Source organism: Lissotriton helveticus, chromosome 3_1 (assembly GCF_964261635.1).
Source record: "Lissotriton helveticus chromosome 3_1, aLisHel1.1, whole genome shotgun sequence".
NCBI classification, from domain to species: Eukaryota; Metazoa; Chordata; class Amphibia; order Caudata; family Salamandridae; genus Lissotriton; species Lissotriton helveticus.
Window position 1 is genome coordinate 808,264,351 of NC_136061.1, and position 22,160 is coordinate 808,286,510.

Below are 22,160 nucleotides of genomic sequence, written 5' to 3' on the forward strand. Positions count from 1 at the left end.
GAGTGGTACAAGAAGGAACCTCGATTAAAGTTCTCGTTTGGCAACCAATTTGAACAAACACAGACTGAGACTGCTTTCACCCTCAAGATATGCAGCTCTGCAGCTTCTCCCCCAATTTAAAACCTGGACATGGAAAAAAGCAGCAGAAGGGGAGTTTTTTTTTGTACCTGTAACACCTCTCGAAAAAGGTTTTAAAATGTCTACAGTAACATAAAATGAAATTACCTGGAGGTTGCCAGAGTGCCGTTTTTCAATAGGGCCGCGCAGTAGTGAGGATCCTTAAACCGAGATAAGTAGCCAACATAATCCTGAAGTATACAAAAAAGTGATGTATAGAATGTTTGAATACATTTTTGCCTCCGGTAATTACTCGGGCCCACGCATCCCAGTCCATCATTATTTTGCCCACCATGACACTGCAGTTTGGACCCAGCCATATGCACATTGCTCCATTGGGAAGAGTCCGGCTCAAACTGCCAGGACAGGTTTGTCCATGCAACCGAAATACAAGCACGCCAGGACCAGCTTTGCTCTCATTGGGGCTCATCAGCCGGGTATAGATCGGTTCCAGTGGCAGTAATTCCCAGTGGTGGCGATTCATTCAAGAAATCCACCCATCATATTTTTGTATACTTCATCCTACATGATCCAGAAAGTAGGTCCCCCAACGCCCCCCTCCCCCCCCCCCATCACCTCAAACCAAACAGTTGTGGGTGGTGGGCAGGGGGGCGTATGGCCGAAACAGCTGTGTTGACATTCTACCATTCCGGAGAACTGTAGCTGAAGCATGAAGCCCTGCTCGGCTACCTGGTGGTGGAGTGAACTTTCCAGCAGGCAGCGACCTGAACAACTGTGAGAATAGCTGCAGATGGTGTACGAGGGGTCTTCGCTGGCTTGGTGCACCCATGACCTGGCCCCTCAGAGGAGATGGGGTATTTGCTTACCTGGCTCAAGTAAAAGGAAGTATGCGCAGAGGGGAATGTCCAAGTACGGCCGGAGAGGATCACTTGGGGAGCAACTCTAACAGCCACAGAACCCGTGTCTCAAAGAATTGGGACTGAGCTGTTGCATCAATGCCCTCCAGCAAAACAGCGAAGCTAGGGAGGGGGGGTTGCCATCTGGAGTGTGTGCATGCAGCCTGCAAGTGGTGCTGCATCAGCAGGAAGTAGGATATGAGAGGTGGACACTGCAAGGGCTGAATCGGAATCCCAAGTTGGAAGATCTGCCAGAATGGTGTCCCTCGAGGTTATATGAACAAGTGGGCCTGAGCCGTCTGCCTGTGCCACCTCAGCGTACATGCCTGGTGGAGGGTGGGATCAAAACAACTTCACTGGCTTCCTGACATGGACAGGGAGTGAATTGATCCTAGTGACTGTGGGGACAACCCCTGTACTGTCAGGCAGTCTTTGAGCTAGTTGGGGGTGACGACTTGGCATTGTGCTGGGTGGTCAAATGAAGCAAGGCTTCAATTCCATTACAGTAATGCACTGAATCGGATTGTGTGCACCAACATATAGAGATTGCGATAAATCTTGCTATGCTGTGTGTAGAGATGATGTTTGTAAACTGTCAGGAACAGCCCAGCTTACAGAGCATTGCCTGTGAACACAAAGCAGTCAGACACTTTGAGGAGCATGACACTGATCTGCAGAGACAGAGTGGTTGACTTGCCAACTGATACGTGATGTACGAGTAAGCTGCAGTGGTTGAGTGTGTTGATGACTTGCTCAGAAATAGGGAAACACTATCAAAAGCAAACCAAGCTAACCTTTGATCCAAAAAGTAGCACCTGAATAAGGGGGATTCATTTCTTGAAATAGCTATTGACGCAATAAAGATGTGTTGGAGCAGGCACAAGATGCACATTTTGAAACTCCTCTCCTGAGCATGCTAAAAGCTTGGCTTCCACAGTCAGTAAGACAGACTCTTGCTCACCGAATGGGACTTAGAAAGAGCATCTGGACAGACTGGGCAATCGCATAGGGGCTACAGAAAAAAGCATCTCTTACGCAGAAGATGACAAAACAGAAAAAAAAACAAAAATTCCTACAAATGGAAAATAATTCTAGAGCTTAGCACAGTAAAAAATTAGAACCTGGAAGTACATTTGCGCAGAAATAATGTGCATTCTGGGCATCTTAAGGTCAACAGCAACCGAAACAAGCATTAGAAATGCAATAGGTCTCGGATTTATTTGAATTAGAGGAAATGGCAATGTCTTTTCGCCATGTGTTATGGAGTGTATGTATGTAGTGTGTAATGGAATTATGTGGTTTGGATTGGAATTGTAGCAATGGTAGCATGCGGAGCTTTAGATGATTATGTTTAAAAGTAAAGTTTGCAATACTGCTATTGGTACAATAGTTAGTTGTGGATTCGTTAACAATTGATGTGTGTAGTGATGGCTGTTGGTGTGCACTGACGGGTGGTGGTGTGTGCCTGGTGAAAGCATGCACTGATGGTTGGTGGTGTGTGTGTGTGCCCCTGGTGAAAGCATGCAGTGACGGCTGGTGGTGTGTGTGTGAGCTTGGTGAAAAGCTGATTACCCTGCATACTCACATACTGATTACCCTGCATATTGAAACACTGCTCGCCCCTGCACACCCACATACTGATTACCCTGCATATTGAAACACTGCTCGCCCCTGCACACCCACATACTGATTACCCTGCATATTGAAACACTGCTCGCCCCTGCACACCCACATACCGATTACCCTGCATATTGAAACACTGCTCGCCCCTGCACACCCACATACTGATTACCCTGCATATTGAAACACTGCTCGCCCCTGCACACCCACATACTGATTACCCTGCATATTGAAACACTGCTCGCCCCTGCACACCCACATACCGATTACCCTGCATATTGAAACACTGCTGGCCCTGGACACCCACACTCTGCTCAGCCTGCGCGCTCACACTCACACTCTGCACACTCACACTCTGCACACTCACACTCTCTATATCTGTGAATTAGGTGCTAGAGGGCCTTCCCTGATCACATCATTTTTCTGTGTATCATTTTGCAGATACAAAACAGAGGAATTTTGTGAACGAGAATTAACAAATGAATAATATTTTGTTGCTTTACTTTATTTGCAAGGACTGCAGACATAAAAATGTAACATATTTGTATGCACTGTGTTGATGTCATTTGTATTATTTTTCTGCTGTTTTCTGAGTGTATTCAACTGTTATACACAAGTACCATTTCTCATGAGGTTGCTAACAGTTGCCTATTTTTCTTTATCCTTTAATCACCTGGGCTGTGCAAAGGAGAGCATCCCAGAATAAGCACGTCTTTCGAGATATTTCCTTAAGTGTAAATACTGGTTTGCCAGTTAGGATAAACATTGTCAAGTCCATTTATATGTTTAAAAAACATACAATAATAAAAGGCATTGTCATTTACAATAGCACAAAATCTCGCAAATGCGAGACCGAACGCATTGCAAATGCTGGTTTTATTTATGGTTGGGGTGTAACACAAACAATGGCAGAGTGAGAGCTAGGGTGAAGAATTAACAAAGTCAATGGGAGGGTGAGTGGAAAGAAGGAAAAAACGAAAAAAAACAGCATCAGCAGGAAGAAAGAAGCAGCAGCAATACTGACACTGAGATAGAAGGGGAAACGGGGGTCAGGCAGCATTGTTTAAGTGGACTTGACAAACACTGCGACTCTGTGGATCTTTTGGTGGTACAATTATGAACATATTTAGATGATGTTCTGATGCTTTTTGTTACAATCTGCTGCTGAAACCACAGTCAATCTTGTATTTTAAATTGAATGAAAGGGTCTAGAGGGATATTCTTGGAGAGTGCCCAAAAATATATTTTTTAATTAAATACTTACTGTCCGCATTTTTTCTGGCTGCTCCCCTCAATAACCGCAGTGGAATGACTGGCTGCTGCAATGCAGTGGAAACAATTTGGAACAGGGTCGGGACTTCATGCTTCTACAATATTCAGTAGTGTAACTCTCTACAATGGCATGTCCCTGTAGGGCTGAATGTTGACGTAGCCGCTCTAGGGTGAGGGACAGCACATTCTATTGTAAAGGGGACACCTGATGGCCAGGTCTAGTATTACACCTAAAGTGACAGCACTAAGTGGGAAAGCGAAGGCGTTCACAATGACACCTTCTCCACTGGAATGGGAGAGCTACCATGATAACACGATCCGAGTAAAGAAGAGCAAAGCGTCCTTGTAATGGGCCTTTGAGTGTTGGCGATGTAGTATTTATTATATTGATACTTTTTGGCTGGCCTGGCATAGGCTTGGCCTTGCCTTTATGCTCAGTCACGTCCATAAACAATTAGTGTAGGGTATCATTGCCCTGCTGCTTCTGTGTGGGCAGTGTTTTCATGCCCTATTCAGTAATATTCCAGACCTGCATTATGGTATTTCTGGCCTTGTTTGCCCTTCTCGCTCCCTTCTTGCTGGAGGAGGGGGAGGCCACCGGCTTGTCCAACGAGCCGTTTAAAGTCACACACTGCGGTCCCTCTGTTCGCAGGTGCTGGGATGAAATGGCCAAAAGGATGAAATGGCCAAAACATAAGCCAGCAGCAAGAACGCAATGCAATCAAAGAGTGTCTCCCAGAGGTTGTTGTGCCTCTCCCTTCTGACAGAGAGGGAAGAGAGAGATGGTAAAAAGCTGCAGAGACGAAACAGCCGCATAGTTGTTAACATGCACACAAGAGTGTCTGCATTTGAATTAACTGGTGATGAAGGCATTAAATAGCGGTTGCTATCATCAACAACGTAACACATATATGCATCGGACGGCTAATGGGCTCCTGTAAGCAGTTTAGTACACCAATCCCCTCTCTCCCCACCCACCAACAATTAAAACGGATTTAAACACACACTCATTTAAGCGCCCGCACAACCTCCACAAATCCTAATCAGGCTCAGGTCTGTGATGGAGGCATTTGGAAACAGTCACACCATGCGCTGCAGGGATGCCCGCCCTCTAAAATCACTGTGCGCTGTACAAGTGTGAGTTAAAAGCAAAATTAGTTTGTCATATTTCTCACTTCAGACCGGTGCAGCTGCAGAAGTTGTAGACCACCTGTAACCTTCAGCAGTGTTAAGGATTTGTATTTATTTATATATTTGTAGACCTGGAGGCAGCACAGTGCAGCGAGCGATAGAAATGACAAAGTGATTTATGAAGAGTTCCGGGGGCGCCAACAAGAGGGAAAAGGTTCGGACCTCAGGATTGACTCCAGGTCGAGTAACAGTGAGGATTAATTTAGTAGACAACTATGGGCTAGGTGCCATTCCTTCTTTCTATTTCAAGCGCACGAACGGATGCAAAGATGGCCTGTGCCTTCGAGTTAATCTCCACTCCATTCTCCCGGCCTTCAGCCCTGGTCTCGGGAGCCCCCGGGCAGTAACTCTACAGAGCTGCGACAGTCAGCCTCATTGTAAGAGGCAAGGTGACCACTGGTCTGTGCACAGACCTGCCTGGTACGGAGGGCTCCGGAGCAGCTCCCCCATACATGGAAATAGACCGAAAATGCTACAATGGAACTGGAAGCTCCGCATTGTGAGATGTGACGTTTCTTGTATTCAGCTTGTGTGTTATCCCTGACCCACCCACCTCCATGAGAAGGCTGGCCGATCATCAAATAGAGGACAGTGTACAACTAATTTGCTCATAGCACCGGCGGCCGGCTGTAAATCGAGGAGTGTTTCTGAAACAAAAAGCGTGGGGTCAATTATTGGCACCACGCGCGAGTCACAAAAGTAACACGGTTGCATCTGGGTGGCCAGAGGAGCAGTGAACCGAGGCTCAGGAAAACACAGTAAAAGAGCTGATAGTGTCTGTGACCCATTGTACACAGGTGCAGTGTTGAAACATCAAACGCAGCACCAGAGGGCGGGACGAGTATGAGGGGCTGTGAGCCACAGCGCCATCATTGTGTGCGCCCGTGTTGTGTGAATGTAAATGCGGGCGCCGTGTTAAAGATAAAACACACAGGAAATAAACACAAGAAGTGCCCACAATTGCCGCAAGTGGTGTTTGAGAGGCGGGACAGTGAAGAAAGATAAGTAATGCACCTTGAAGGTTCGCACTGATGAGGGAGGGCGAAAGTCAGAATAAAAAAAAATATTGAGAGATGAAGCATGTAAGCGGACAGTTGATTTGTGCATCGCTGGTCACAGAGAAGATGCGCTGACAGGGAGAGCTCCGTGAAATGGATAAAAAAAAAAATAAAGTAAACGTGCGCCCAGCATCTGTCTTCAATTACCGCGGCCCCTGACAGCCGCGATAATTGAAGACAGATGCTCTTCTGCTGCGCGTGTCCGCATGGAATATGCAATAGGCGGAGATACTCTCCAGCCTATGGCCTATTGCGTGCTGGCTTTTAAAAACACAGGCATGCGAGGCCCAATTGCCATGCAGCTGCCATAAATACCTAGCAAAAATCACGAGCTTTTCTGGACTTCGTCGGTTAGATTTTCGAAGTCCTCAGAAAAGGACTCTTAAGCCACGCCCACTTCATGAGACGTAGGCCGAGCCCTAAAAATGGAGAACATTGTGGAGACATTACTCTCTGAATTATTTGACATAGCCTTATTTTCCTAAATATTTGTGGACAAGTGAGCTGATAAACGACTGGCTGTCCCATCATTGCACGCCGCCGTAATTATGGCGACCGCTATGAAGTACGTAAGCAAGCCACAGAGAAACCGGACTTAGCCTAAGAGGGAAGTTCTAAACTCATTTACCTAGACTTTACCATAAGGGGTCAGGAGGTGAGGTGTAGTTTTAAGTCTGTGAAAAGTAAACTTCAGAAAGCTGGAATACAATAAACTATACTATAGTATACCCTGCCCCGCCCACTTGTAGGTGACCATACAGCTTAAACTATACATATTTGAAGATCATAAATATGCAGGCATGCTGCTGAAGAAGAAGAATCTGCCGCAGGGTTCTACTCGGGGACAGGCGGAGGCCTCCCCATCACACATCAGTAATGAGTTATCTACTGTATGTGAGTGACACCCATGCTGCATCCCTGTTTGCAGAGAGGTATGTTTATTCAACCCTCTGCCTGGCTGATAAGGCACCCTGGGGGAAGGACTCAAATGAACCTTTCCTGGTATTAACTACAAGGCTCTCCGACAAGCCTCAATGAGCAACTGATAAGGCTGCAATTATACAAAGGAACGATGCAGCTAACAACCGTGGTTGTTAAGATTTGTTATCGGATTCTGTGGAAAGTATTCTGGGTGTTGCCAACTAATGGTCTATCTCTACCATGAACTGCAATCTTCCTAATGAATTCAACGGATCAGTTGATAGTGATGTGACTTGATAATACACTGACGGGAGCCTCCTGTTAGGGGATACCGGCTGCCTTGTGGTTACATGAGTACCACACTGACAGCTAAAACTGCATTCCTCATCTTGTAATGTCAAGGGGCTAAATAATCCACCTAAAGCAGACCACACCATAGCTTACCTGAAAAGGTAATGCAGATACAGCCCTACTCCATCTCGCCTAAACCACTGAAATACATTTTGTAAAAAAGTGGGGTGCATATCGCCAACTCGTCTCCTATTCATTATATGCCGGGTAATATCTACTAGAAAGAGTCCTCTGATCCAACCATTACCAGTGATCATAGACGCAGAGAAGAGGTATATTGAGACTCAGGGTATATTGGGTGGGAAGCATATTGCTATAATGAACATATAAGGACAGCCCTTCATTCATCAGGGAAGTACAAGTTGATGCCTGCGTCTATTATTCTGCACAAAACTTTGGGGAGCAGACTTTAATGTGGCCCTGTTTATTTGTCTGGATGGGCTGAGTCGGCTGCAGTGACAGTAATAACACAGCTGATCAATGCATATAAACTTGTCAAAGTGTGGCATAGCATCTACACTGTTTCTCAAGTCACTAGATAATACTGGTCTGTACACAATGCCTGGTCAAGGATAAAACTGCTAGCTCACTACTAAGATCCCTGTCCTTCCTGAGGCCTGGAGGAGTCATGAACAGGATTGCTTTATATGCAACTATCCCATGTTCTTTGTGGAGCAACCCAAGTTATCAATCTCAAGAATATTCCTCATACTTCAAGTTTATGACGATTCAAGGTTAACTGGAGGAAGTCAACATATATGGCTCGGGTGGGCATCCCTCCACAAAATACCAATATCTCGAAAATGACAGTAGCCCCACTGCAGCGCCGTTTAGCCCTATATCGAGAATGGGCGTAACTGCCAATCAATATCATGGGACGAGGAGCGGTTTTAAAAATTATGTTTTCACTATGCATTCTCTATGTCACTCAAAACTACCCATCTCCACTCCCCCAAGAATTCTTCCTTACATTACAGCATGCACTCACAATTCCTTTGGGCACTAGTCAATCCACGAGTATCATTGGCAAAAATGTATACAGGCCACGTCTGATGGTGGGCTGGTGATCCTCAACCTCCAGCTTTACTACTGGGTGCCCCAATTCATTCCTCTGAACGACTGACTAACACAGCAAAGCACATAGGGCTCAAGCTACTCAAACTAATTTGTATTCTCATATATACGGCTCGCAACTCCTGAATGCACTACCCATGATCCCAAAAATCCCACTAGAAGGTTGGGAGACATGAGTTAAACGTTTCACTGCAGGAAAGGGTAACCACAGAGTTCCCAGAGTGGCATGGCATACTTCTTGAACAAGCTACTAGCCTATCAGGATTCCAGATATTTGGCCTCATTGGCATTTCTAAGCTCATAGTGACACGTTTGGGTAGCGGACCACATGAAATCTATCAGCTTATTTTGCACTAAATCAATGCCAGTTTTACCACCACTTACAGCTCAGGCGTCCCCAAGATAGTGTCAGAGCTGTGCTCAATGCGGTGGCTGAGTTTCACTCCCTAGAGGCAAAGATCACAATGGAGCATTGCAGGAGGATTAGTATATCATGTACTGACAGATACCTGGATGTCAATTCCCCGAACCCTTCTTGCATCTTAAAGAAAAGTGGGTGGTTGACCTGGTTACCATAGACGATGATGAATAGATTGAACCTCGAATGGCTGAAAGTTCTGGCCATTTCGGCCAGACTGCGGCTGTTATAGCCAAACTATCTACAATGTGTTTATTATCAGCCCTTCAGACTGTGGTGGATGGGTAGAACCCATTTGGCCACTTACTGGTATTGAAATAGCCCTTGAGGCACATTCATACACAGCCTATGGCGTTGCCCCAAAGCAGCCATATACTGGGATAGCATACATTCCAGTTTGAGGGCTAACTAGGTAAGAATTCGATTTAGAACACAGGGTGGACCTGCTGAGGATTATGATGGAAGGTTCTGCCGCAGCCCTCATCTTTTGGATGGTCTAGGCTTCTTGATTGTAAAACACAACATTGCAAAACACTGGCGAAGCACCACACCCCTCACTACTGTGGGAGAGTGGAGGGGACGCATGGACAGACGCGCCCTTGAGGTGGAGTCAGTATATAAAGCGGACCAAATCTGCAGCGAACTATGAGCAAATTTGGTCCAAATGGACACAGCATTTAGCGATCAGGTCTGGCTACCACCGACAATTCTGAGGTACAATCAGAGGACTCCTTACTTCCTTTCTTCAATGGAGATTGATGTGTGATGAATATTTTACATGCCATAAACGTATTCAAATGCTTTATGTACACATGATTGTTTGTATTAGGAATACAAAGAAACAGAGTTGTAAAAAACATTAATAAGATGTCTGTCCCCTGTTCTTGGATGACCTCAGATGAATATATAACGAGAAAACTGGTGGACCACTGCCCAGTTGGGCTAAAAATGACCATCTCGGGTCCTCAACAGAATGACAATATGAGGAGACTAGCAGCTGAGACCATACAGCATTCAGGGAGGAGATCAGAACTGCAATAAAAAACTAATTGGAGCTAAACTTAGTGTCATCAGGGGGATTCGCATGGTCAGGCAATCAGGCGTCTTGCACGCGCACCTAAACCAGCTTAAGCCTGAACTCTGTGCATTATAAACCCTACATACAGTCACAAATAACCCAAGACTCCTGAACGATATCCAGATCAAACTGCTGGAAACTGAGAAATAGCTGAATCCAAAACACAGGAAAATTTGCATAGTCGAGATTGTAAGAGGAGGGAGATCAACTGGGTAAACGTTTAGTGCATCTCAGTCCATCTCAGTCCACCAGAGGACGGTGAATGACATCCTGCATATAAATATCAGCAGAGGGAACTTTACTTCATGACACAGAGACTCTCCTGCAAGAGTTCACTAGTATTTCACTAATTTCTATGTCTCCTAATGCAGTGCAACACATGGCATTACCAAATACATAGATGGAATTACACTGGCTTGGGTGGTAGTTGGACATACGGACTGTACATATCACACTTGAAGAGATCGAATCTGGAGCACAGAATCTGCTTTGAGATTGTGTCTGGGGGATTTTATAAAGCATTTATTTACATCTCTGCACGATAGGAGCTAGCCGTGTATAAGGAGGCACTTGTGTGACTGGCTTCCTATCATCATTACCACATGAAGCTCTAATAACGCTGTAAAATAATCAGGATAATCCTCCAAATCCCGTAAATCTCAGTGCCTAACGATACAAATACGAAAATCCTCACACGAAATACCAGCAAATTGGTTGCTCCCAATACAGCAAAGTATGATCGTTCCTGGCCAATCCGGATTTAGCTTAACCAGGTTTACTATCCACAACGTATGCACCATATTCACTCTTCCATTGCAGTTGCAACTCAATGAAGTAGCAGCATTTCTAGACGCCACTAATGCACTCATCTCCTTAGAATGGAGTTTTCCTTAAGATGTTGGAGAGAACTGAACTAGTTGGCCAAGATTCTCTCTGGGAAGCCTACTGCCTAAATCAGTGAATAATGCACTATCAGCAACCTTTTGCGACCGAAAGAAGCACCCGGCAGGGCTGCCTGTTTTTGCAGGGCTAAAATTGCAATGGAGCCACTCCCATGTATGCTCCAGCAACATCACTCAAGTGCAGGCTATCAATTTAGAACACACCTTCACCAAATTGTCAATCCTGCAGATGTTCTTTTACTCTTGAAAGATTTAGGTTCTAATCAGTCGTCTTTCATCTTGGAATTCCACAGATAGGTTGTCTTTCCAGCCTTTTCATTAACTGGAGCAAATCTCAAATCTACCTCCCGACACCAAGACATGCAACTCTGACTTCTCCCGCTGAATTGGTGTGGAACTTTGATTAAATACAAAGGAACTTGGATATGCCATCATGCTGATGTATTTATTTGGGAGAACTATAGGGTGGCCCTTTCCAAAACTGAAGAACAGCTAAAGTGCTGAGTACAGCTCCCACGTACCATAGCCCTAATGAAAAAGATAATCCTAAAACCGTAAACGTTTCTTAACCCAACTATCTTATTAACTAGACACTCATTTCTTACTGTCAAGTCATTACTAATAAATGTAGGGCGCGGAAGCAGGCCGGAATACAGTGGTAAATTCTCATGCTGCCGTATGAACTCTGGATTCTAAGCTCAAGATATTCAATTATACTAGCTCAGCGCCCAAGCCTCTTATCCGCTGGTCTGGTTTCACCCACCCCTCTTTTTCCCCACTCCTCACGGTGGAGAATAAAAATGTAGTCCCTGTTGCAATCACAAGCACAGTGTGCCTGAACGCCAGCCTGCATTAGCAAAGCCAGCACAACCAGCTCCCCCACTTATCTTGCAGACAAGCTCACCATCTGTGGTAGTTCTCGGCACAGCCGCAGCCAGGGTACCATAAGATTGGAAACCAGAAAGAGCAGGTTTTTCTAGCTTGGTAATTCCCACTGTCTATTAAGACTGACCAGACTATTCCGCCTTCACCCCAAAGATATTCCAGCAGGGGTAAGAAAAGATACCCTACTCCCCCTCCCACAAAAGATAAGTAGCTGTGTGTCGGGAGCATGGCGCACCCCCGTCTACTCAAGTGCGGCTAACTGTCCTTGTTTACTAGAATAAACATCTCAAAATATAGGCGGAGATGCTTCAGTGGACATCCAGAGCAAAGATCCGCTGTGGACGCTTGTCTACTTTCTGCTACATACCAGCACTGAGAACATCACACTCAACAATTTCAACACTGCAGATTGTAGATGTAGGTTTTACCCACTGCAGGGGGGGCAGTGAGTGCTGGTTACATTTAAGGGCTAAGGCATCAAGTATTGGACACGAACCCTGGCACTTAGATCTATACGCCCAACTACTCGTTAAGGACAGAAAATGTTAATAGGCACCTGAATGTACTACCCCACTTAGATAATACCATCTTACATTGATTGAATGTCTATATAGGAGGTGTTAATTATCTCTGGACCATAATTTAGTTCTTATTGTTTATACAACCAATAAAATTGTCATTAAAAGGTAAAAATGACCTATAATATTGGTTTTGTTTCTATTAGCAGTAGATACACGTGCTTTCCATACTTTTGCCATCCATTTGTCAGAACCAGAATATGTTTTAAGACTCGAGCTGCAGTTACTGAGCTTCAGAACCAGTGCTGCAGGTGGAGCCCTTCTTTTGCAGTGTGCATGTGATACAAGGGCATGCATTGCAGGGAACGGGATGTAGTACCGAACAGAAGGGCAAAGCTGCAAAGCTGATCACTCATTAAAAGGTTTATCTGTTCCCCCAAGAGATTCATTGGTGCACGCAGTACTAGGCCCGTGACTTGTAGAAATACGGACCTTTGCTGGAGGTGATTTTCGGCGTCCGCAGGAAGAGGCTGCCGTGCTGCAGGTCCATCATCTCGCCCTTCAGCTTGTCCTCTATGACGTCAACAAGGGTGAGTTCATCGCATAAATCCTACGAGAGAGAACACATTTAGATGCATGCTATGCACACACTGTATTGGATCAGAAACATTAAGAAGAAACGCATTCAAGTTAAAAAGGCAAGTAGACAGCTTCTCCACATCTTTAAACTGTAAATTACTCCTGCACTGTGCCCATTCATCGTCTCAAAGCCTTATTCTTTGTTTCCATGTTTCCAAGCAAAAGCTCTGAATTATGTCATGATCTTAAGGCACGTTAATTACTGTGTTTTAAATTGTTATTGCCACTTCTGTGTGAAAATCTGCATAGCCACAAGTTTTGATTATGTCTGCATTGTGATGAACGAATTATTCAATAATGCATTTTTTGAGGGGGAGAGGGATGAGAAGAAAGAATAATCTGCTGTTGGTTATCGAAATATTTATTTTTTACTGCTCTTCAGTGGTTTAATGATCCATTTTTGTCATTCCGTTTTGCTTCTTCCCATGGCTCTGCGCACACGATTTACTAAAGAAAAGGTTCAGCATTTTATTTGAACTGAGAGGGGGGGGGGGCTTTAGTTGGTGTTCTCTGGTAAAACAAGCCTTCCGACAGAATCGTGTATAGAGGTCTATGGCACGTTGTGGCTCTGCTGCCCCGTCCATGATGGATGACCTAGCGGTGAGCCGCATTCAGCTTTGATCGACAGTTCTTCTGCCGGCTCTCAACCCCGCCTTGACAGGCATTGGCACGGGGCCTTCCACCGAGGATACATTTGTAAAATTAATTCAGGTCCGAGAAGAAAATAAAGAGCTTTGTACTGGGCTTCTTTAAACAAATGTGTTCATTATCAGAGTGGAAATCTTCAGTCCAAAATGAGGAACTTGCTACCAAGTAAGACTATGCATATTGAAAATAGGCATGACTGATAGAATTACTGAGGAGGTTTAAAAACACTACACTCTAAGAGTGTGAATGGAAAGTCACGCCAGTGCAATGAACAGAAAGGTTTTACCACTGACAACTTGATAGGGTATGAATACAAGAGGTCCAGCAGGACCAACCGTCCACTAGATGTGACTGCGGAGCTTCAGTGGCATTGGCGCGTCAGTGATTTAACAATACATGGTGTGGCATGTGAATCCCTTTCTTTGTAAGACCCATCTAAAAAGTTTCACAATTTGCATTATATAACTGGTGATGTCTATTTAACACAGTATGCTGAGACCATTATCTCGTGCATAGGAGGACTTTGTTCCAGAACCAAATATAGGAATTATGGAACAAAAGTCCCTGTACTGTTTGGCGACATGTTATCTTGCTCAACCTTCTTCCTTAACGCTTCCCCTTTAATTGGAATTCTAACAACCCTGTTTATATTGCAGATGGTGCATCTCCCACGTGATAATGTTGATGTATACACAGTTACAATGACAAGATTCTGCTTTACACAAGAAAAATAAAATATGAAATTGTGACTGTTAAATCAGTTCTAATCTCAGAAACAAAAGTCAAATTGAAAAAACAAGGCCTTTGCACCCAGAAAGTGCTTACACAATCTGCAAAAGATAATCACCCCATAATCGACTATCAGCTCCCTACATTTAAGAGTGCTTGAGCAAGAGCCACAAATGGCAAGCGTTCACCTAACACCTATCTGCCAGTGTAGGGAATCACTTGTCATTGCCTCCTTCTGTGGGCACCCTGCTTGAAAGCACAGGTTCAGCATGATGTAGTCAGTTTTCGGATAAGGTAAGTATGCACTCTTCATTCACATGTTCATGTTGCCAAAGTGTGTAAAAAAATTGCATAGGAGAATGTGATCTTATACATTTTATACTCAAGTGTGCTTCACTTTATTATCAAATTGTAACAAAGGGGAAATATTCAGTTCCGTCCTTAGCAGTCTCCATGGGCCATCCTCATAGTCAGTCTACGCATAAAAGATCCCTCCATGAACCACTATTTCTCCTTAGTTTTATGATTCTCAAACACCCATCTGACCTCCTGATTTTGACTGTATTTTAAAAGTTACATTTTGCAAAGTTAAGCAGTAGAGTTCCTATTCCTTTGACGAGCGCTCTATTGCAGCTCAAAAGGCTACTTGTACTACACTTATTGGTCGCAAAAAGCTTGTTGATATTTGCTACCAGTAAAGAATTTTACGAACTGACCTATGTATTGAAAGGGTGATTTGAAAAATTCTGATTCAGAGTGGGTCGCAATCAGACCTACATCACAAATAATGAAGTAGGTTGCAAATTAGGACTTACTCCAATTGGAGGCTACCCTTAAAAGAAACAATGCTGTGTTTAAAAAAAAAGAAAATTACATTCTTTTTTAAATTTGAGAGTGGTCAGTGATCCCCTGGACCACTGCCCACTCCCAGCAAACATTTCTAATATTCACAAAGGGGAAGGAGTCCTAAGGGGATTCTTATCCTTTAGCCAAATTGATACTACTCCAGAGTTGGTTACCTTTTAAATGTCTTGTGACCAGATTTCTGTCGCAAAATAAACACTGCATACTGAATCGGAATTTGGAAGGGACACCTACAATGTTACCCTTTGAAATACATAATCTGTATGGGGGACCACAATCCCATTTTAGGACTCTGGAAAGTTTAAGTTGACCAATTTCTAAAATAAGAGTAGAACATATAAAAAAAAGAAAATTCCCATAGTAAACACTTAGAATCTTTGTAGGACTTAAAAAAATTTGTTTGTGGCTTTTTTTTACCGAGTTTCGTGTTATGAACAAGTGGAGGTCTTCAGTAGCTCAATTAAAGGCTTGACATAACTACTCTAAAGACCTCAATTCAAGCTAGGGAATGATTTTGCCTGCCTCTGCGTGTTCAGCAAACTATTTATGTTCTAAATTGTTACTATTATGATAGTATTTTTTATTGAAAAAACATGCAGATGACCTTATGGGTGCGTTTTCAGTTTGTACTTTCACGGCAGTTTGACGCTTACAGAGTAAACATGCAGGGACAGTGTACTCTTTCTAGGTCTTGCCTACCAAACAGAGAAAGCTGATCTGGTTACGAAAGACCTGTTGTGAACTTGCGGTGGGCTTACAGCCCGCCAAAGGTTAACTACTGATTTGGCTTTATTGGCACCCTCATTTGCTTGCTGCTTTTTGATGGCTGGCTTTCTTCTTGCGTCTGTTCCTCCCCTGAAGCATAGCCTCCTGGTTATCCTTTTGACTGGCTGACTTTGACCTATCTTCAAATGCTATCTTCTCCCACAGTTTGCTTGGGGGTTGCAAACTTTTTAATAGCAGCCATCAGATGCAGGAAAAGCTTGCCGGCTCTAGAGTTAGTGTGTTCGGGTACTTAATGTGTACTTAACAAGACATATTCAATAGACTCGTCATTTATTTACTGCTTGTTTGTACCTTATATTGCTGTTCTGTCTGTATACCAATAGATGCTCGAGGAATCTGTAAATTGGATACTTTTTTATCTGCTCTGTACATAGCATGTTTTGTTGTATGGCGTTAAAGGATCCGAGTGAATTTTCCCAATTCATTGCCCTATATAGGTACAATCCACATTGCCCTAATATAGGCATAGAAATCATAACCTTATTTAGACATAGCCCATGCAGTCCAAATACAGGCATGGCTACTTCCACCCGTTCCAAAAAGCCAGAACAATTTTTTGGAAAAATCTGCTTAAGCAGTCTGGGACATCCCCGTGCTTGAATATTGATTTGTCCAAGAACTCATGGGGTTTTCAAAGAACTACCATTCCCTTGGGGTTCTTTGATGACGTTATTATGCCCAACTTTATATCAAACTAGGCACCTTCGAGGTATAAATATGCCTACACTTGCCCTAGCAAACACACGGTGGTTCGGAGCAGCTCGACTATCTACTTGCCCGACGCAGCTCGCTACAGCAAGTGCCGAAGGAATCTGACCCTCCAGCTGACGCGCCGATTGAGAAGCTGTCCTTTCTCTTGCTGAGAATCCTGCTCCAGTGTTTCCAAGCTCCCCTCTTGGTGCGTTTGGAAATAGAGTCCCGAGACAGAGATACCAGACCTCCTTCACTCTAAAACCAAGGTCTGGAGCGGATTAGACCCTAAAGAGAAATCTTAGATAGATTCTTGGCAAATAAACTAAACCTATGCTACACCACACTTACTTCTTCCCTCGTACTAGACTTAGGTTAGGTACATTTTTGGTAGGCGTATTTTAGAAGCGCCAGTTGAGTACTTTTAGCCTTGTTATTTATGTATGTATTTATCTATGGTTTAGAAACCATACCATGCTTTTACATTATTATTTTATAATACTCTTCTCGCTGAATGCATTATACTTTGCAGTCTGCATTACGATTGTAGCAGATAACTAAACTTGCATGAGAAAGAAGACTGTTCAATAAATCCCTTTTATTGAAAACGCCAGTCTCTCTATTTCTCTGCACCTCTGATGAAACGAAGCATGCACGATTGACTGAGTAAAATATCTATCTATTGTTTCCACGACTCTGAAGATACGTTTATTCTTGGGGAAACAAAGTGGTCATGTTTATGCAGTTGTCAGAAACGAATCCCTTCTTGTGAATTCGAGAGTTTCTAGTGAAATCTGAGCTAGCTGGCACTCACAATTAAGTTTAATATATTCGATAGAGACCTAGTCGACCTCAGTCCTACGTCTAATCTATAGGATATATTATTCCAATGCGCAGAGCCTATTGGGAATATAGAAACTACACTACAGTTTAGAACAAAATGTTTAATGTTTTTTCAGATTTTATGTACCAATGTCTTGCAATGAACTGTGCTTTTATGACTCTTAGCTGTCGAATAAAGTATCTTTGACTTTACTTGACTGGCTGACTTTTATCCTTCCATGAATCATATTTAAGGAACTGTTTTTTTCTAATTCATTCATGATCGAAGAAGGTGCATGTGTTTTTTTAGCTCTCCCTCTCGCTCTCTCATTTGTTGCTTCTTCTGTCAAATACCCCCATCTCGAACGCTGTGTTGCTCCCAAGGCCTCCCAGCTTGTCTGTAATAGCACAGGAACAGGGATATGTTGCTGAGGTACAGCTGAAAACCAGATCTTATCTATTGATTTTGTTTTACCTCCTTCATTCCACATATTGCATTAAAGCACAAACTTGTGTATACAAAGGCTTTTATGGTGCTGCAGGAAGAGCCACCTGCCGTACTCATTAGGTGGTGTTGGAGGTGGAAGGTGTACTTGGCATAACACCTCTTGGAGGCCATAAATCTGCCTCCTTGGCTTCTTCAGAAGACCAAACAGTTGAGTCCTGAAGAAAGTAAATTAGGCCTTGACAAGAGTTTCCCTTTACATGCCGACATTTCCTTATTCTTTTTTAATTCTGTTCAGTTTCCCAAGCGAAACGTATTTGAAAAATAAGCTATGCCATTTACAAGGATTAAAACCGCTGATTTCAATTACAGTTTTGAGATACCATAAAATGGGTTTGCTTTTCTTTCAGCATTTTGAAATGTCCTCCATCCCCCACCCCTAATTTACTTTTATTTTTTTAGCAAATCTTTACAGACATACACTGGTAAAGTCAACAGCACAGCATTCACATTATTAAGGCAAGACCTATTGCCTTTGCCGATGCTGGTTTTAAAGTGGTGATTATCACGGTTCTCAATAAAACGGTCCTGAAATTAAGAGACTATACACAATTTATTGCAACTGTGCCATTTGGAAATTCCATAATAAGCTAGCTTCGTGATTTACCCTTTGATCAATCAACTCACAATCTAATTTTTTTTTTTTTAAATACAACAAAAAATGGCCAGGTAGGGCTAGGTTTTCCAAGCACTGCAGGTAGGTGGAGAGGTTGTCTTAAAAATGTGTGTATTTCTCAATGTCACACAAAAGTATTGTGGTATAGGGATTAAAAAAAGCATTAAAATAAAGAGCTACTTCCATCTAAACTCTCTGCCTAATAATTAACTTTCCCACATGTTTTTCAAGTATTCTTAACAGTACTTAAAAAGGCTCACCATCTCTCCCACTAGTATTGCAGCCTACATTTATCGCACGTTTATAGTCCATCCTTCTATTGCATAAGGCTGCAAGGCTTTGCCAGATCTTACCTTATCGTCCCTCAATGCCATTAGAACAGTTTATGTAATGGTAAACAGTGCTTCGGGTGAGGTCAAACCACCATAAAGAACTACTGATCATTATTCATTGACAGAGAAGATAAACCTTCCTATCTTGCACTACCCTTTGGAAAAATGACTACTATTTTAATATCCATCAGTTGCTTCTGAGTGATCCACCTCATCAGAATCAACCTTATTTGGCTGAAATCTATCGGTGTCACTCGTGACGAGGCACGGCAAGCTGACACATAAGAAAAGCTAGATCCTATTTCTTAACTGTGGAGGTTTGCTTTCGGAAACGGAACCAACAGTTCCTGTTGTAGGATGCATATAATGCTGTTGGCTGTTAACATAATTACCTACAATTGACATATAGGTCTTCCCAATTTACATCTGTATTACTGGGCTTCTCAGATCCCCGTTTTAAATGTCTGGGAGTATGCCCCAGGTAAAGAATCCTCCATACAACTGGACCGACTCGCTATGGATGGGATTCGTTCAGAGTGAACATTAAAAAGCATTGTGAAGGGGGGCAGAATAACCCGGGTGGAGAAACACAATAATAAAAGAAACACTGGTTGTGTGGTGGGGGCACCATGATGAAGGAAAAGATAAGAGTCAAAGGATTTTGGAAGTTGGTATCTTTTTGAAATATGGTGGGTATGAGATGTAGAAGGGCCAGATAGTATTAAAATCTTAGAGCTTCAAATACTTCCAACTAAAGCTCACATTAGCATCATGTTTGATAAGACTGGCCCGCTCTACCACAGAACAGCGCCCACTGTCTAGTGTTGGCCGTGTATACCAGCCCCATCCATAAGATGCCCGATAACCTGCAACAGCATAAAACGAAAGTGGAAAGAAGGCAAGGGCCCCCCTCGAAGACACTCACTAGGAAGCCACAATAATGCACCCCAGAAAGCTGGCAATATACACTGTAATGCAACAAGTCCAAGTGAAAACACTGCATGTTGCCTATTGTAAGAGAAGTAGACAGTTTGAAAAAAAGATTTGGTGGGAGATGCTAGAATGGGTGAGGTGCAGTGCAAGGTACCCTTTTACATAACATACAGAGCTGTGGGATCATAAAGTTTTCTTTGAAAGAGGTGGACGATGAACCCTATGAAATTATAAATGTGATGCTCCTACTCACTCCACAGGTTCTGCTTTTGGGCATCCAGAATGATGTGGACCTGGCCAGGGTTAAATAGACCTAGTGTTCCCAGGGTTGATGACTAAGTACATAGATATCGTAAGAAAGCAGGGAGCTGTGGCATGTAGGGTAAGATGATGCATGGTATTAACCACCTAATGGAGGCTGAGAAGGTAAGGTTGCCCACACAAGTTTGGGGAAATGGTGGGGTCCAAGTGGAAGGTATTACAGGTTGTACAATGAAACTGCATCATGACAGCATTCTGTATATTAGGGGACTACTGACTGGTCCGGTTGGTGGGTTCAAGGAGGTCAACAGTGAGACAATGAGGATTATAAATGCATGCTTTTAATGTAACTCCATCCACTGTGTAATCTACTACACTGTCGGTATTTTTTTCTTTTTGTGGGCCTGTTTGATGGTCTGCAGCCCGGTTTTTACTGCTGATTTGACGGATATTAAAACAAGCATTGCCTGCAGCAAGCTCTAATTCATGCAGTCTCCCATTCCTTGTCTAACACTTACGCAGCGTGTCTTTACAAGTTCCGTACTGCCCAAATTTGTAAATATGGGCATCTTTTTTAGCTTTCAAATATTCTTTTATATTGGTGGTGCCCCGGTCTATTTTGTATCCCAATCCTAACCTGATGAAGAGCGATTATGAAACAGAATACAAGAGCATTTCAGCAATCAGTAGGAAAATATTTTTGCTTATTTTTTATGTCCGACTGAAGGATCGAAAGTGCTTGCTCGGTTTATTAAAACATCCAGACTAGGCTAACCCACCACAAAGCACAAGTGCTTTCCTTTTTTATCTCTAAGTTATGTGACTGATTAACATGTGATGGCCTGTGCCAGCAAGGCAAGCAAGAACCTGGCACCAGCCGCAGTCCGTGCAGTTAACAGCGGTGGTGCCAGGTTGGGGGGGGATTTGGGGGGGCGGGATTTCGAGGGACGATGCGGAGGGAAATTTAAATTAAAACAAATAAATTTTCTCTCTGCATCGTCCCTCGAAATCCCCCCCCAACCCAGCCCCAACGATGTTACCTGGACGGACCGCGGCTGCCTGGCACTGTACATGTATTTACCTTTCTCAGACCGTCCTAGTTGTGTTTTTTATACTGTGATCCAACCTTAGTTATATGGATTATGTTGGTATTAAAGAGATCACAAAATAGATACATAAACAGTAGATAGTGAGAGGCCACTGAACAACATTCATGAAAGAAATGTGAAAAATTGAGTAACTAGTTAAGGGGGGTGAACCCCTATTCAAGCAGCAACCACAATCCTGGTCAGGTTGAGGCGTAAGCAAACTCCAAATTAACCTGTACTTAACCCTCTGGTAGCTAGGCAACTTGGCACAGAGCAGTCAGACTTAATTTAGAGGAAATGTGTAAAGTATTTAAGCAGCACTTCAAACAGTAAGAAAGTGAAAACACCACACAAGAAAAATCACACACCTATTTAGAAAAATAAAATACATTTTACTAAATAAAACGAGACTAAAACAACAAAAATCCAATCAGTAGAACCGGAGATTTTAGCGAAAACAGTGCCAACAAGCACAAAGTGACAAATGTGGAGATCTGGTCACACAGGATCGGGACATAGTCACAAGATCAGGCTGACCACGAAAGAGTACGGGGCAGCTAAAGGACCCAGTTAGGCTGATGTGCTTTTAATCGAACTGATGCCTCGGTTCCAAGATGCAACGTGGCTGAGATGTCAGGTCCTGCCGTCAACAAGATCTTGTGATGCGAAGTCTGGTGTTAAGGAGGTGTTGCGCAGATGGGGCAATGCGTCAGTTCTGAGGAGCTATAAAGCTGCGATGCAGAGTCCATCCTCGTTATCAGTCTTGCATCAATGAGGGATGCGAGGGTCTGCCTGAAGATGCGTTGCGCAGATGTGGTTCCGATGAGGTAACAAGCTGCGATGCAGATCTTCGTGACGGAACCGATCCACACAGGAGCGGTGATGTGTCGGTTCTGCTTTGGGTTGCGCCATACAGCAGCGGAGACTGCATCAGTTCCACTAGATCCAGAGGCTGGCAGAGCACTTTAAGCCTACTTCCAAGAGT

The 22,160-nt window shown here is 43.5% G+C and overlaps 1 protein-coding gene across 2 annotated transcripts in view; it reads right to left on the reverse strand.

Moving 5' to 3' along the window:
- The window catches only part of LOC144822978 (L-lactate dehydrogenase A chain), a 65,584-nt gene that overhangs the window by 34,242 nt on the left and 9,182 nt on the right, over window positions 1–22,160 (reverse strand). For both annotated transcript variants that reach the window (XM_078681068.1, XM_078681069.1), the window contains exon 3: window positions 12,755–12,872. In XM_078681068.1, coding sequence (XP_078537194.1) covers window positions 12,755–12,872 — 118 coding nt within the window. The remainder of the gene's footprint in view (window positions 1–12,754; window positions 12,873–22,160) is intronic.